Here is a 15956-nt window from a genome sequence, read left to right as displayed (position 1 = left end):
ATGCCAAGTTCTCAAAGAAGAAAACATTGTGTTTCCACTCGACTTCACATTCGGAAGCAAACTCGCCAGGCAACTTCTTACATGAGGCTCATGTAACTTTAATGCCTCGTCCTGGCATTGTTTCCTGGCCTGGCCAGTACTGGCCCCTCTGCGTGGCCTCCTGGAGGACAGGATTTGTTCCGTGCCTCGAGGGCATGCCTTCCCAGGTCAGCAGATGGCCTTCTGATGACTGTTTCCAGCTCGTCTTACCTGACCATTCCCTCACTGTATGAACAGCTGTTTCCTTCACTTCAGAGCTGCCCAACCGGATTGGTGATTTTTCTTCTGGCCTTTTGTTTGCACAGAACATAAATCTTTCTCTTTTTCTGACCTGGCCTGCAGTTCCATCCACCTGTGCCCGCCTGGAGCAATATATAACTCTCGCCAGGCTCTGTTTCCTTTGCTCACTTCAGCCTACAAACCAAACTTTCTTCTTCCTTTTACTCCCTCTCTTCTGGGCTGATTCAGCACTATCTTAGCACCTGGGTGCCAGTTAACACTTAACCACAAAAAAGACATTCTTTTATGGGTCTGACCTGAACTGGAAACTTCTGACAGAAGGGGATATGCAATAGAAATCTCAGTCCCATTGGCCTCCTTTCTCTCTTTTTCTAGAGTCTGAGGAGACTTAATTTACACCAGGTTAGCAGCAACTATGTTAATTGAAAATGAGTTAATTAAATAACTTGGTGCTTTGAGCTGTCAAAATGTAGCCAGTCAGTTGAATCAATCCAGTTAAATGTTTAACAATGATCACAAAAATCGGATATGAATGTAAGAAGAAAGGAAAGGAACCTATGTCCCTAAGAGAGCACTCTGTGGAGTCTAGATTATTACTAGGCAAATGCTACCGACTTTTCTAAGTGCTGCAACTGTGTCAGTGGTGTTTGGTTTGAGACTTTTATTTAGGTTTCCTGGACTAGAGAAGAATCTCTCAGCACATTTTCTTGTTGCCTTCTTTTTTATTGAAGGTGTCAACTGCTCTCAAAACATTGTTTCTCACCTCCAGTTGAAAACCAAGAAAGTGAAGTATTCATGTTGTAGAAACAGGCTGGTCAGAAAGCAGGGTCTCGGTTTTCGTTACAATAAGCTTTGCAGTGAAATGAATGAGATCCTCTGCTGCATTATGATCCAGAATGTGCCCGCCACATACTCATTCATATAACTGTTCATTGGTGGTGACTGGTTGGGAATGCTTAGCTACCTTTCTGTTTCTTCAGGATGTTAGCTGGTGAGTTTTAAAGATGGATCGCACACTCTCTTCCTAGTTTTTACTTTGCAGCAGGCCAAGATTTGTTGTGTAATTAAAACCTAAGTATCGGCTCGGCCTGGGCAGAGTGCGTAGGCCCGCGGCGCTCGGTGGGCTGGGGGGTCCTCCCAAGCCGGCCCGCCCCCGCTCCGCTCCCAGCCCACAGACGCCCTTCAGCTGTCGCCGGCGTTCCGGAGCCCAGACGCAGCGTCTGAGTCCCCCGGCATCTTCTGTTCAGTCAGCGGCGTGAGCGTCTCGCCGTGGCGTGTCGTCCGCGCCGCGTCGTCCGCGCCGCTCGGCCCGTGGTACGCCCGTGCGCTTGCCCGGCCGGCCGACCTGCGGAGCTCCCGCCCGTGTCCCCCGGATGGTCCGGGGGGTCCGGGCACCGCCTCAACGGCAGCTCCGCCGGACGCGTGGACTGGACCGCAGCCCGCACCCAGAGCTGACGGCGTCATGAGGCACCTGCCGTACTTCTGCCGCGGCCAGGTGGTGCGGGGCTTCGGTCGCGGCCCCAAGCAGCTGGGCATCCCTACAGCTAACTTTCCTGAACCAGTAGTAGATAATCTTCCAGCTGATGCATCCACTGACATATATTATGGTTGGGCCAGTGTTGGAAGTGGAGACGCCCATAAGATGGTGGTGAGCATAGGATGGAACCCATACCACAAGAATACAAAAAAGCCCATGGAAACTCATATCATGCATACTTTCAAAGAGGACTTCTATGGGGAAATTTTCAATGTGGCCATCATCGGCTACCTCAGACCAGAAAAGAACTTTGATTCTTTAGAGTCACTTATTTCAGCAATTCAAGGTGATATTGAGGAAGCTAAGAAACGACTAGATTTACCAGAACATTTGAAACTTGAAGACAATTTCTTCCAGGTTCCTAAAAGCAAAATAATGAATGGCCACTGAAGGAAAAGCATCTAATTTATTCATTCACTGTTTTCTAATATTTTACTGCTCATTAACTCTACAGCCTCATCTTGGTTATATTTTAAAAATCAAACATTTTCCTACAGCTGTGAATTAAACAGTACACTGTAGTTACCATATTATGTTCCAGCTGTTCAATTAAACCCATCATGTTACAGTACTAAAAAGGTTCATTTTAAAAATCAAGATTCTTTTTTATGTAATATGTTGATTAAAATGTACCACTAGAAAGGTCTTAAGTGTTTTATAATGGAAATGAAATATATATAAATATGGATAACAGGCAAGTCACTAGTTTGAGATGAGAACTATAATTCTCATGGTAAAATTCTAGCATGCATGTACCTGTATAGCATGCTCTGCTAATCAGAAGGCTCATAAAAGTAACTATATTAAGCAGAGGTTTGACAGTTTATTACAAACCTAAGGGGAAAAATCCAGACTTCGTATTTTTGATATTTTGTGCATTTATATATTATTATAGATATGAAGACTTGTGAAATTTCATTTTAGTTAGTCATTTCCTTTAAGGGCTCAAATCACTGTACTGGGTTCCATTTTTGTTACAGCTGCCTCAGTTCTAATTGGCCTAGACTCTCTCCCTATTATTTTTTTGTTTTTCTTTTAAAACAGTAAAATGAGTGTTTTTCGAATCTCTAGTTCTCATTTTTGTGTTGTGTAACACTCCTCTCTTTTTAAGAGTAGATATTCTTCAACATTTTTCTTAACCTTTGTTTCTTGTAAACAATTGTCAGTGTCAGTTCTTCCATTTAGAATATCCAACTTTACATTTACAAAATGTAGAGTTTCCTCTGCGTCTGTATCTCCATCCCATCGCTTCAATATATGAACAGCGATTAAGTGCATATCTCTTGCATTTTAGAAAAAACACTCAAATGTTCATCTGTAGGTTTCCTCAAAGTTTAAACGAACACCTAGCATTTCATTTATATATACCAGTTTCTTAAACAACACAAAATACTTGTTTCTCCCCCTAGGGAAACTATTTAAGAGCCAACTAAACTATGAAATACAAAGTTATTTGTTTTTAATGTGACTGTATGTTCCTGAGCAAATGCAGACTGTTGTAGTTGTTTGTGCACAATGTAATTTAAGGCTAAAGAGTGCTATCTAGAAGATAATTTTAAAGATAACTCATTACAAAACCATTTTCCCCTAATCTGCATAAATGAGAACTGACTTTTTTTTTTTTTTTTTTTTTTTTTTTCTTTTTGCGGTATGCGGGCCTCTCACTGTTGTGGCCTCTCCCGTTGCGGAGCACAGGCTCCGGACGCGCAGGCCCAGAGGCCATGGCTCACGGGCCCAGCCGCTCCGCGGCATATGGGATCCTCCCAGACCGGGGCACGAACCCGTATCCCCTGCATCGGCAGGCGGACTCTCAACCACTGCGCCACCAGGGAGGCCCAGAACTGACTTTAACAAAACTGTTTATATAATATTTAGAAGAACATCTAAAGCTAATGTTGGAGAAGGGGGAAGCAGGAATGTTTTGACTTTTTGGTGTATGAATTTATGGCAAACAATGTAGTATGTGTCTTTTTCATTTCTTCTTTATAGAAATACCTAGAAAATGTAATTTAATGTTAGAAATCCTATACTTGAAAGAAGCCTCAATTATCAGTGGTTCTATGAAACAAAGTTAAAAACAAACGTGGAAAGTGCAAAAAAGATTGGTGTTTGCGTAGCTTGCGACCGATTGTGTCCTCATTAGGTGTGAAAAGTCTTTGATACTGTCGCCTTGCATTTTGTTAAATAACTATTGCTCTTGAAAAGCCTGTAGTGTGTGGTTTAGGAGTTAGTTAATAGTGTCTACATTTTTTAAAGTTTCATATATAAAGTATTTATACATTATAAGAAATGGCAGTAGGGCCATTTTCGATTAGTCAGTGTTTTCAGGCCTTGAAGTAAATCTTGACCACGTGAAAAAAACAAAACAAAAACCTAAGTATCTAAATGAGAGCTTAATTGATAAGGAGTGTATGTAGCATAAGGGATGCCTTCGAGTTGACTTAGGCTAAATTGACAGAGGAGCAAGCATTTGGTTGGAAAATTCTGACAATCCATCCATTTGGAGGTCTCTTTGCCTCAAAGAACTGGCATGTTGAATCCATCCCACTTGAATTAGCTGATCATTCCATTTCTTTGGCAGAGCAGAATAACAGTTTATGGCATTTGTACGATGGTTTTTATTTTCCAGTGTGTTTTCACATCTATTATGTCTTTGGATCCTCACCTCATTTTACATGTAGAGAAAGGAGATTCAGAGTGGCTTGGCTAAGGTTCTGGAACTAGGTAGTATCAGATCCAGAATTATGTGCTGGATAATATCGTCACTCCTACAACAGTGGAACATTTTCGTTTCACATGTACCTTAAAAAGTATACTCTGAACTTTTAAAATATTAACACATAAGGGCAGCCAACCTTAAGCTTATGTAGAACTCCTTACCACCCCCAGCAAAGTTCACATAATCAGGTACACTTTGTGGTACAGTTTTATGTTTTTTGTCTCTAATAACAAACCTCTGGCACTACCAGAGCCTCAAGTGTCATCTGAGTCATCAAATCAAGAGTTCTTTATGCACACTCTAGGAGTTTTGATTCCAAGACCAAGCCCCTGTGGATGAACAACATCTCTTGAACATCCATCATTCATATACGGTACTTACGTTATTTGTCAAGTAAAATAGAACATTCAGTTATTCAGAACAGCAAGTATTTTGTTGTTAGTGGGTAGAAGTATAAAACCTGAGTGGTGACAGGGACAGGAGAGCGATCTAGTTGTATCTTTTCATTTTAAAAATGAGGAAATCAAGGCCCAGGGAAGTGAAGTGACTCAATCCAGACTTGTGCTGTTTAACAGCAGACTTAAGTTCCCTACCTTTCATCCTGGTTCCTGTTCACCATGACTTCATGCCAGCAATGTGAACCTGACATTTTGTCACCCAACCTCATGGAGGGCGATAGAGGCCTTCCCACCGAGACCTCCGTCCCTCTCACAGTGATTGTGTGCACAGATAAAACCACTATATAATTATAGTTTGTTTGAAAGCATGAGACTTAGAGAAACAATTATCAAAATATTAGAATTAATTATAGATGCATCAGTATTCTTCTTGTTCGACTCCTCTGTATTGAGGCATGTTTAATAATTTGTAAATTCACTAGAAGTTAATATCATACACTATTTGCTTTATTGGTAAGGCTCCTGGAACCGCAAATATCACACATTTAAAATAATGATAGCAAATATGTAATGAGAACTTCCCTTATACAAGCTTTTTTTTTTTTTTTTTGACTGTGTTGGGTCTTCACTGGTGCACATGGGCTTTCTCTAGTTGCGGCGAGAAGGGGCTACTCTTCGTTGTGGTGCGCGGGCTTCTCATCTCAGCAGCTTCTCTTGTTGCGCAGCACAGGCTTGCATGCCGGCTTCAGTAGTTGCATCATGCGGGCTCAGTAGTTGGCAGCACGCAGGCCCTAGGGCGCACAGGCTTCAGTGGTTGCCGCATGTGGGCTTAGTAGTTTTAGCATGCGGGCTCTAGGGAGCGTGGGCTTCAGTAGTTGTGCTGCGTGGGTTCAGTGTGGCTTGTGGGCTCTGCAGCGCAGGCTCAGTAGTTGTGGTACATGGGCTTAGTTGCTCCGCGGCATGTGGGATCTTCCCGGACCAGGGCTTGAACCTGTGTCCCCTGCATTGGCAGGCGGATTCTTAACCACTGCACCACCAGGGAAGTCCCTATACAAGCATTTTGATTACATTTTCCCGTTTAATTCTGTCGAGTACCCTATGAAGCTGATCCTATTCTGATCTCATTTTGTAGACAAGGAGGCTCCACCCTCTCTAAATGGTGGAGTTTTCATTTGTCAACATGGTCTGACTCCAGAACCTGCATTTTCAAAATTGCTATTTAGCAAACTCAGTTATATTTCAAAAAGAAGTTCATGAACTCGTGCTGTTCGATTTCTCTGATAACTATAAAATGAACTGCAAGTTAAAAATATAATAAATGCCTCAACATTTTCTGCTAAGAACTTCCGGATTCGGTAACCAGGTAACGCCAGGACAGATGCCCTCCCGAATTAGTTTAAGAGGGCTCTCCAAGGGTGCTGACCACCCACAAACATCTTTTAGAAGGACTCCTGGGTATGAAACTTCTCTACCAAGTTCTGTACTGCTAAAGAAATGTCTAAGCGCACATAAGAAGTCTGTATAAGAACCTCTTTTATAATCTTGACACTTGTTTTAGAAGATAATGAAGACATACAGTTAAAAAGATAAGCAGTGTGGAAATAATTATTAAACTAGGTCTTAAAGCCCAATTTATGTTTTCATCTGTTTGTTTCTAAGTTAGGAAGAGGGTAGTAAAGTTCTATATATTTTTTTCCTGCTTTATTCATTCTCTAGGTGTCATCACCCACATTTTACCTGCTCATTGCTGAAGAGTCACTGGGAACCATCATGGCCCAGGCAGGCTGCCCATCTCAGGTGAGAATATTAGAATAATTAGCTTTTGATTTTGAAACAACACCAATTTAATAAGGAAGCACCCACAGAGAGCCAAAGCAACCTCCCCGTGTCCCTTTCACAGCTCCATTTTCCCTGAGCTTACCACCAGCCCTTTCAATAAACATGAGCTTATGAAGAAAAAGCTACATAAAATTTTATACTTCTCAAATTCTGGTTTTCTTTTTAAGTTGCAAACTCAAGCCTGATTGTAGTGCACTCCAACCAAAAGACCTCCTCAGGCAAGAAACATATTATGGGAAGCTATTTATAAGGTTTAAATTATCCATATTAACATACTTAAGATTCACCAGTGCAGTTTCTAGATGCCAGATCCAATCCACAGTGACGCCTCAGCATTCGGATATATAGTTGACTGCATAGACTTTCTCAAGAGAAAAATGCGGATTGAAAACCACAGGGCTGGAAGACCCCTGGAGGAATTAACTAATCAATCCCCCTGCCTCTGGCAGGACCAAAAGCAAAACCCAGTTAGGTATCAACACAGGCCTGTATGTCTGTTCTGTTTGCAAAACCTGATTGGTTCCATTTTTTTCCATTTTTTAAGTGAAAGCTGTAGGCAAAGTATAACAGAAAAAATTACATAGTATATATAGACACACATGTATACAGCCAACCCTTGATCATGTATACAGCATTTATTGGAATTCTCCTGTATTAAAAAGACAGCATTAGGCCCAGAGATTTAACCCAGTGTAGGTAAAAATATAGTGTATGCTCACAGGAGTTTACAGTTTGGTTAGGAAGACATGACATACATCATGACAGTGCTGGATTGTGTTGACATAAGTAATAGAGACCTAATATGTACCAGCACAGACAATTCTAATCACATTTACTTGGACTTCTAGTTCTTTTATATTTTCATGTCCTGGGAATTCATTCACAGCATTTTGAAATTACAAAAACTTGATTTTAGGGAGGTTGGAGACATCCAATTTTTCTATCCTGAATTCTTGCCCAGAAATGTATCTCTTCTCTCTATCTCCATCCCGTTGCTGGAAATTAGTAGTGTCACCAATCGGACTGATGTGAGAGACCCAGGCAAGCAGGACCAACATTTCCTGTAAGATTTTGGTTCCTGGCATTCCCCTGGGGTAAGGGGAGGATTTTCAACTGCGGGGGAAATGGTTAATGGTCCCTCACTCCTGTCTCTCCTCAAGTGGGATCAGTAGGCTCCTACTTGGGTCAGAAAGCATGGAATTAAACAGAAAGCAGGGTAGAAAAGCTACCTTTCATTAATTCATGCACTCATTCACTGGGCTGTTCTGGGCTAGACTCTGAGGCTACAAAGATACTTGGCTTTTATTTGTGAAGAGCTCACCATAGACATGTAACCATGATATGATGGCAAAGACCAATCATAGAGGCAGGTACGAGGTGTACTGGGGGAGTCAGGAGGGAGGAGGATTATATGAGCATGAGATCTGCGGGATGTTTCATAAATTATGTAACATTTAAACTGAGTTTTGGAGGATAGCGGATTTCATCAGTTGGAGAAAGTGCAAGAATCTTTCTAGGCAGAAGGAATACTGTATGTGCAAAGTAGTGGCCCTGGGACATGGGGTGGTCAGAGAATGACAACAAGAGGAGGACCTGAGGGGCGGGGGCTGGAACCGCAGTTTGGTGACCACATTCTAAAGGGCCTTTAGAAAGCTTGGTTTGGGAGCTTGGATCTGATCCAGAGAGAAGGATGGGGACAAGGGGTGGGATCAATTAAAGCTCTTAGGCAGGACGGGGACGGGTCTGGGTTCATGCTTTCGGAAGATCATTCCAGCAGCCAGTGTGTGGAGGGAATATTGAGGTGGGAACAGCCCAGAACAGCGAACCTGGCTTGGAGGTCATGGCAGTCGTCCAGGTGAGAGGAGATGAGGGCTGAGCCAAGGTGGAGAGGGAGGGAATGGTCTCAGGAGATGGGTGGCATCATCAGAGATGACAGGATTTAGAGACTGGATCTTGTGGGCAAAGGAGAGAAAAAGCTGGGGAAGTGCTCAGCTTCTCTCCAGATGGATGGAGATAAATGTAATGTGAGAAGAGGGGCAGGTCTGGAAGGGCTGGGTATAGATCCAAGGAGCTTAGTTGTAGACATGTTGTATTTGTGGGACAGGTAGTTGGTGGTGTTTATTTAGTTCCATTGAAAATATCAGTGTAAGATTGTAATGCTGAGAAGTGACACAAAGGTGGGACAGGACAATTAAACTCTCCATGGATGATGAATGGGGCTTGTAGTTTTGGGAAATGCTGCCGTTGCTGGGGCAGTCTCCCTGTCTGCATCCCCAGAGGTGGTTGTGGGATCATTAGTCTAAGCCCCACTGTGGTTCACGTGGGTCATCACTTCTCCAGTTTTTTTTTTTTTTTAAACCAAGATGCCCCTACATCACAGGGGAGACTGGGGTCTGGGGGCAAGGAGAAATTTTCTTTCAAGTGTCTGTTTAATCTGAAAAATGTATTTAGTGTCTGAATTCTGCCACATAAAATATCCATGTTTGTTTTGTTATGTTATGTTTTAAATGATTTATTAGTTAACTTATGTGTGTTAGCTGCCCCCCGGCCCCCATACCTGAATCGGTGTACATCCAGGGAGATGCACCATGGTGGGCTTGGGCTGCCTTGGCTCGTGACCACCATGTTCCTTGGTTTGTCAAGCACAGATCTCACCGAGATCTGACCATGACTGTGGTCAGCTCTTCTGTTGAGAAAGAGTCTCCTGGTTCCCACATGCTCTAGTATCAGGTTGTGATATTCCAGAATTCCGAAGCCATACCCTTGGGCAGGGTGTGAGCAGATACCAACTTCATAACAAGAAAAAACTTACAGTTGGTCATTTTTTCTTTCCTTTTCTTCTAAAAAAAAAGATTATACGTATTTGCCCTTTTTTAAAAATTACAAAGATATGACACAAAGGAAAAAACTGTGTAATACATGAGGGCATCAAATATCAAATATATTTCTATTTTCCTCCTAGTACCCGCCCCTCCCCACCCCGACTCCTCAGCTGAATAGCTGGATTGTTTATATTTATTGCCTTGCTACTCAGAGTAAGGACAAGTGACCGGAAGCACCAGCCTCACCTGGGAGCTTGTTAGAAAGACAGAGTTTCAGGCACCACCCTGGCCTCCTGAATCAGAATTTGCATTTTAAGATTCCCCAGGTGAATCTTCTGCACATTCAAGTTTGAAGAGTGAGCTTTTTGTGGATCGAGGAGAAGGGAAAGTTTATTTCCTCTCCTTTCACCCAGGAGGGTCTGGATTTTGAATCCCCAAATGCTGTTGCAGGAGGAGGTTAACCTGCTATAGAGCATCATCTCTGCTCTACATGGGATTGGTCTCCCCCTGGGGACTCAAGGAGTCACCAGCCAACCTGGCTGTTGAAAGTCCCCATCCATTCCTTCAGCTCAGATTTTCCGGAAAACATAAACGAAACAAACTAGAAGGAGTAATCCCCAAGTTATGCTTCCTGGTGAACCCCTCGGCTGTTCACACCCATTTGTACAGAATCCAGCTCTCCTGTTGTTATTTGGAAGCCACTGGGAAAGGTGGAAGAGCAGCTTCTTGTGACAAATCACCGAGTCATGGGTACCATCGCCACTGCTGGGCAGCTTGTGGTTAGGTTGCTGGTAGAGGTCTTTCATCGGGGCCTAGTGTGAGGAGATTAAAGCAGAGATGTCGTAGAGAAGATACCTAAGTTCACTACAAAATTTTACAAACTGGACACTGCACTTCTGTGGAGGGAACCGAGTTTGTGTACTGTTGTGCTCTTGGCATGGGTGCAGGGCACCTGGGTTGTAAAGATTCTAGTCAGCCCTTCAGGGCTCCGACATGGTGTGGTTGATTCTGCTGATTGCATCGGCGGTAGATCTTGAGATCAGGCACAGTAGTCCACCATTCTCCTTTGTGTGGCGTGATGGCTACCGCAGAAGCTGAAGTATGCTGGATGATCTAATTGTACAGGGTTAAGCCATGATTACAGCCACCGTGGCTCGTTCCTTTGGAGATGCGGGAGGTGTAATTGAAGGGATCTGGATCTGGTAGTAAAACGTGTATGAAATTGCTCAGAGGATGATGGACACATTTATTGATTCATTCAGCATGTAAATTGAGCACAGAACGGGCTTGTGCTTTATTTTGATATACCTCAAATGCCTTTCCTTCACTGCCAGGATTATGAGACACTCCTTATTCCCTCCCCCTCACCTCCACCATCTCCATCGAAAATCAGTATCTTCTGTATGTCCTCACCAGGTAAGATAATTTTTTTTTTTGACTTCAGTTTCCATGCTATGAAAATAATGGTGAGGGGCTTCCCTGGTGGCGCAGTGGTTGAGAGTCCTCCTGCCGATGCAGGGGACACGGGTTCGTGCCCCGGTCTGGGAAGATCCCACATGCCGCGGAGCGGCTGGGCCCGTGAGCCATGGCCGCTGAGCCTGTGCGTCCAGAGCCTGTGCTCCACAATGCGAGAGGCCACAGCAGTGAGAGGCCCGCATACCGCAAAAAAAAAAAAAAAAAAAAAAAGAAAGAAAATAATGGTGTGTTTTCATTTTTCAACTATACAAACATAATACTGAATGTGTTTTCTCAAATTACTTATGATCTTCTGTTCCACCTGGGGGGTTTGATCTACCCACTTAGGGATTCTCTCTCCTCAGAGAGTCACTATGTTAGGAACTGAGTGCAGGTGAACTTCTGAAAATAATTATCTTGTAAAGATCATGCCAGAGATCTCAGAAAAAAACAAGAGGGCAGCTTCTTCCCATAGATAAAGAAGACAAGATAAAGGAGAGGGCAGACAGTAACATTTTGGGTTATAATTGGTCTTTCTCAAATATGCTTTCTTCTATATCCCTTCACATATGATTCTGGGAAGGCATTTTGGCTGTTTTTAAGTTATAATTTCAGCCATGCTTGCCAATATCTCAAACTTTAAAAATAAGGAACCAACTTATTTTTCCCATTGGAAGTTAGTTTTAAAAGGCCTGGGAGATGCCCTCTCAGACAATAAAATTACTACCGAAGTGTGAATGGTTGATCGAGGTCTTTCTTAAAGTAAATTCTTTTTTTTTAAATTTATTTATTTTATTTTTATTTTATTTATTTTTGGCTGAGTGGGGGCTACTCTTCATTGCGGTGTGCGGGCTTCTCATTGCGGTGGTCTCTCCTGTTGTGGAGCACGGGCTCTAGGCACACGGGCTTCAGTAGTTGCAGCGTGCAGGCTCAGTAGTTGTGGCTCACAGGCTCTAGAGCACAGGCTCAGCAGTTGTGGCGCCCGGGCTTAGCTGCTCTGCGGCATGTGGGATCTTCCTGGACCAGGGCTTGAACCGTGTCCCCTGCATTAGCATGTGGATTCTCAACCACTGCACCACCAGGGAAGCCCTCTTAAAGTAAATTCTAATGTGGGAGGAGGGAAAGAACATGAGAGCTTTGTGTATCTGAAAGAAGAAAATGGAAAAGGCACAGATAGAGACATAGGATGTGGAAGATAGATGTGGCTAGGGTAACAGTTACTCTGCAGGAGTTTTAGTGTCTTGATGTCCCTGATATCACCTTTTCATGCATAGGTAGTGAAGGGCCAACATGATGCTTCTACTCAGTATCCCAGTGTAGCATCTGACATACAGCAGATGTTCAATAAATGTTGAATGAATGAATTAATTCTTAAAAATATTACTTGGTATCTTCTCTAACTCTTGTTACCTGTCATAGGGAAATAATACTCAGTGGGCAGATGGCTTGTAACATCCCAGGGGCTTCATCTGATATACAGAGTTCATCTGGGCATTTAAGAGAACTTTACAGAAAAAGATAATTTTCACAAAATATCTGTAAGACACATAGAACAAATGTCAGAAGCCCAGTGTTAGCTTTGCTACTACTACCCCTGTGAAATTCTCCGTGTCTCAGCTCTTCATCTCTAAAAAAGTAGTAATGAGTATTTCACAGAGTTGTCATGAGGATTGAGATATGTAGGGTATGAGACAAAGGAAAGGCCACTACGTAGATATTAAAAAAATATACAGTTACCACAAAGTTATTCATGATAGGTGTAAAATTAAGTGGGCATCTGAGTTCCCTGCCAGTTTAAATTCCTTTGGAGTAATGATTTTTAGGCCTGTGGGTTCTTGGACAAGTGGTATATTTCAGAAGCGTGGAGTGGTCCTTTATGGAGACATTGCCTCTTTCTCAGCCAGAGTGGAAATGTTGGTTTTTGATCAGCATGCTTAGAAATGTGACTCAAACCAGGGGTGTAACTCAGAGGTACTAGAACCTCTTCAGGGACGATCCTTGGGTTTAAGACAGATGTTATAACAATGGTTTCAGGAGCCACAGGCTTTTTTAGGGCTTGACCTGGTGGTCCTAAAGCTGAGTATTCAAATATCTATTTGGACCACAAGCTTATTAGAGGCAAAGGATTGTAACTTTTTCTTGGTAGCTGCACAGCTTCTAGCCAAGGCCTTCTAGTAGCTCGTAGATATTTGCCGAGTGAATGAATGATTGCCCAAATGAAGGCCAACCGGAGAAATGAGCTGGAAAGGTTAAGATTGCAGATAGGGACCTAATGCAGAGAGAGGGGCCTGGTGATAGATGGAGACCAAGTCGCTGGGTCACATATAAAAAGCAGTGCAAAAGGTAGGTCAGAACAAAAGTCACATCCCGGTCATTTCACACAGAGGTTTTTGGGTTGGTGGTGCCCCAAACTCCACATTCTACAGGGCAACTGCAGGTTTTCTTGGAGGGCCTCCCCATGGGTAGCTTGGTCCTGGCCTCAGAGCATTCTGGGTCACTATGGGGAGTTGACTTGAGTCATCTTTGGTGCCAAAGTTTCCTAGTCTGACTTGTGACTGCCTGCTTCCTGTGAGAGTGAGGGCAGAAAGCCTTGGATGCCTGGGATCAAGTGTGTGTGAGTCATCTTTGGGCTACAGTCAGTTGTTTCTTTGCATTGGAACTATTGCAGAATGCTTTTGATCATGTCCTTAGTGGTGGTTCTTCTTAAAATCTTTCTCCTCTTAAGATTCATCTGCTGGCCCTGGAAGCAAACTCTCATGACCTGGCCTCACAGGTCTAGGAGAGAGATGTGATGAGAAAAACAATTTCTGTTTCTCTGAAAAACAGCTTGCTTTTCAGAGTTGCTATGTAGGCATTTTACAGTGTGATAACCCTCCTCACACCAAGAGTCTGGACATTTTGATAAGGACTTGAGTTTAGGATTCCCATCAGTCCCTGCTTTGCTTTTCCCAGGGCACGTTTTAAAATAACCACCTAGGGCTTCCCTGGTGGCACAGTGGTTAAGAATCCACCCGCCAATGCAGGGGACACAGGTTCAAGCCCTGGTCCGGGAAGATCCCACATGCCGCAGAGCAACTAAGCCCACGAGCCACAACTACTGAGCCTGCGAGCCACAACTACTGAAGCCCGTGTGCCTAGAGCTCGTGCTCTGCAACAAAAGAAGCCAGCGCAACGAGAAGCCCGCGCACTACAAGGAAGAGTAGCCCCCGCTCGCCACAACTAGAGAAAGCCCACACGCAGCAACGAAGACTCGATGCAGCCAAAAATAAATAAATTAAATAAATAAATTTAAAAAATAAAATAAAATAACTACCTAGAGTTAAGCCCACGAAAAGTTAGTGACCTCCGCCCCTACCACCTTATAATAGGTGCTTGGTACCCTGCTCACTGTCTTCTCCCTCGGGACCTGGGAGGGAGGAAGACTGCCCTTCCCCCCGACTCATTGCGGCCCCTGGCTTCTGGAATCTGAAATAATAAGTCTTGTGGCTCTGCTTCCTTTGTGTGGATATATTGAAACTGTGCCTTCACTCAAAACGACCCCATGGGTTTCACTTCCCCAAAGTGAGAGCTGGATGCTGAGGGAGCTGCCTGCCACCCACGCATGGGTAACTTGTGCCCCCTCACTCAGCAGGTCACAAGCTGCATATTCTTAATTCAATACACCTGCTCCAGCTTCTCAACACAAGAGGTGACCCCAGACTCGTAAGCATTTGTTTATTCATCCTTAAGGACTTTTTATTATGGAGAATGTGACCCTCTGTGTACTCACCAAATGAATCCAACAATTATCACCTCCTATGTGCTGCCCTCCCTCTACTCTTTGATGTAAATCAAGACAAAATATTTCATAGGCTAGGGGTTCAAAATTATTATCATCACCACCACTGCCGCCACCATTCCCGTCATTATCATCACAGCTTCCTCTGAGAATCTGATAAAAGCTGTATACTTTCTTCACCAGAAAAATGCACCCACATACCTGCACCCCAAAGCCTGCATACTATTACAGGGGGTTCACAAAATGCCTGAAACCCTGCCAAAGGCTCCGTATTAAGAAACCCTGCTTTGGGAAATCTTCCAGGACATCAATGGTTCAGATGGAACCCACACCCTTGGGATAATGCCCAGTCCCCCAGTGGAGTAAGAAAGAACTGACACACTTGGTCTAAGAACATGCCTCCCTTGGCCTTCTACCTACCTATTCCCATCTTTGGAGGCAAAGAGAAGAGTGCTTAAGAAGGGAGGCATCACGGGCTTCCCTGGTGGCCCAGTGGTTGAGAATCCCCCTGCCGATGCAAGGGACACCGGTTCGTGCCCCGGTCTGGGAAGATCCCACATGCCACGGAGCGGCTGGGCCCGTGAGCCATGGCCGCTGAGCCTGCGCGTCCGAAGTCTGTGCTCCTCAACGGGAGGGGCCGCAACAGTGAGAGGCCCACGTACCGCAAAAAAAAAAAAAAAAAAAAAAAAAAGAATGTGGGCATCTTGAGGAAGCTAGGAAAGATAAGGAAATGTATTCTTCTCTAGGCTTCTAAAAAGGGACCCCGTCCTGCTGACATTTGACTTTAGCTCCATGACATTCATTTAGATCTCTGACCTCCAGAACTGCAATGTATAAAATTCTGTTGTTTTAAGCCACTAAATTTGTGGCAACTTGTTATAGTAGCCACAGATAACTGACATCCATGCCTATCAAGTCCAGTCCATCTTTCATCCCTACCCTGCCCTGCTATCAGTGACCATATTTCCTACTTTCTGCTTCTTGTGTATATATATATATTTAATAAACAAATACATATATGTCTAAAAAAAATGAAAGAGACCGTGCATTGGGCTGAAGTGGTCAGCTCTGGTCTTTATCCTTGGACCCCCATCAGGCAACAAGACTGTTGATGAACACAAGAACCATG

General features: G+C 43.6%; 1 protein-coding gene across 1 annotated transcript; it reads left to right on the top strand.

Moving 5' to 3' along the window:
• Positions 1-1625: 1625 nt before the first annotated feature.
• LOC308614514 (riboflavin kinase-like) lies at positions 1626-2225 on the top strand. The gene has a single exon (XM_081228952.1). It carries the CDS (start codon positions 1742-1744, stop codon positions 2204-2206), a length of 465 nt encoding a protein of 154 aa, XP_081085078.1. The 5' UTR covers positions 1626-1741; the 3' UTR covers positions 2207-2225.
• The last annotated feature ends 13731 nt before the right edge of the window (positions 2226-15956 follow it).

This window comes from Mesoplodon bidens (genome assembly GCF_964165515.1).
Source record: "Mesoplodon bidens genome assembly, chromosome: 3".
NCBI classification, from domain to species: Eukaryota; Metazoa; Chordata; class Mammalia; order Artiodactyla; family Ziphiidae; genus Mesoplodon; species Mesoplodon bidens.
The sequence above is the reverse complement of the archived record's forward strand: the minus strand, read 5'-3'. Positions and strand labels throughout refer to the sequence as shown.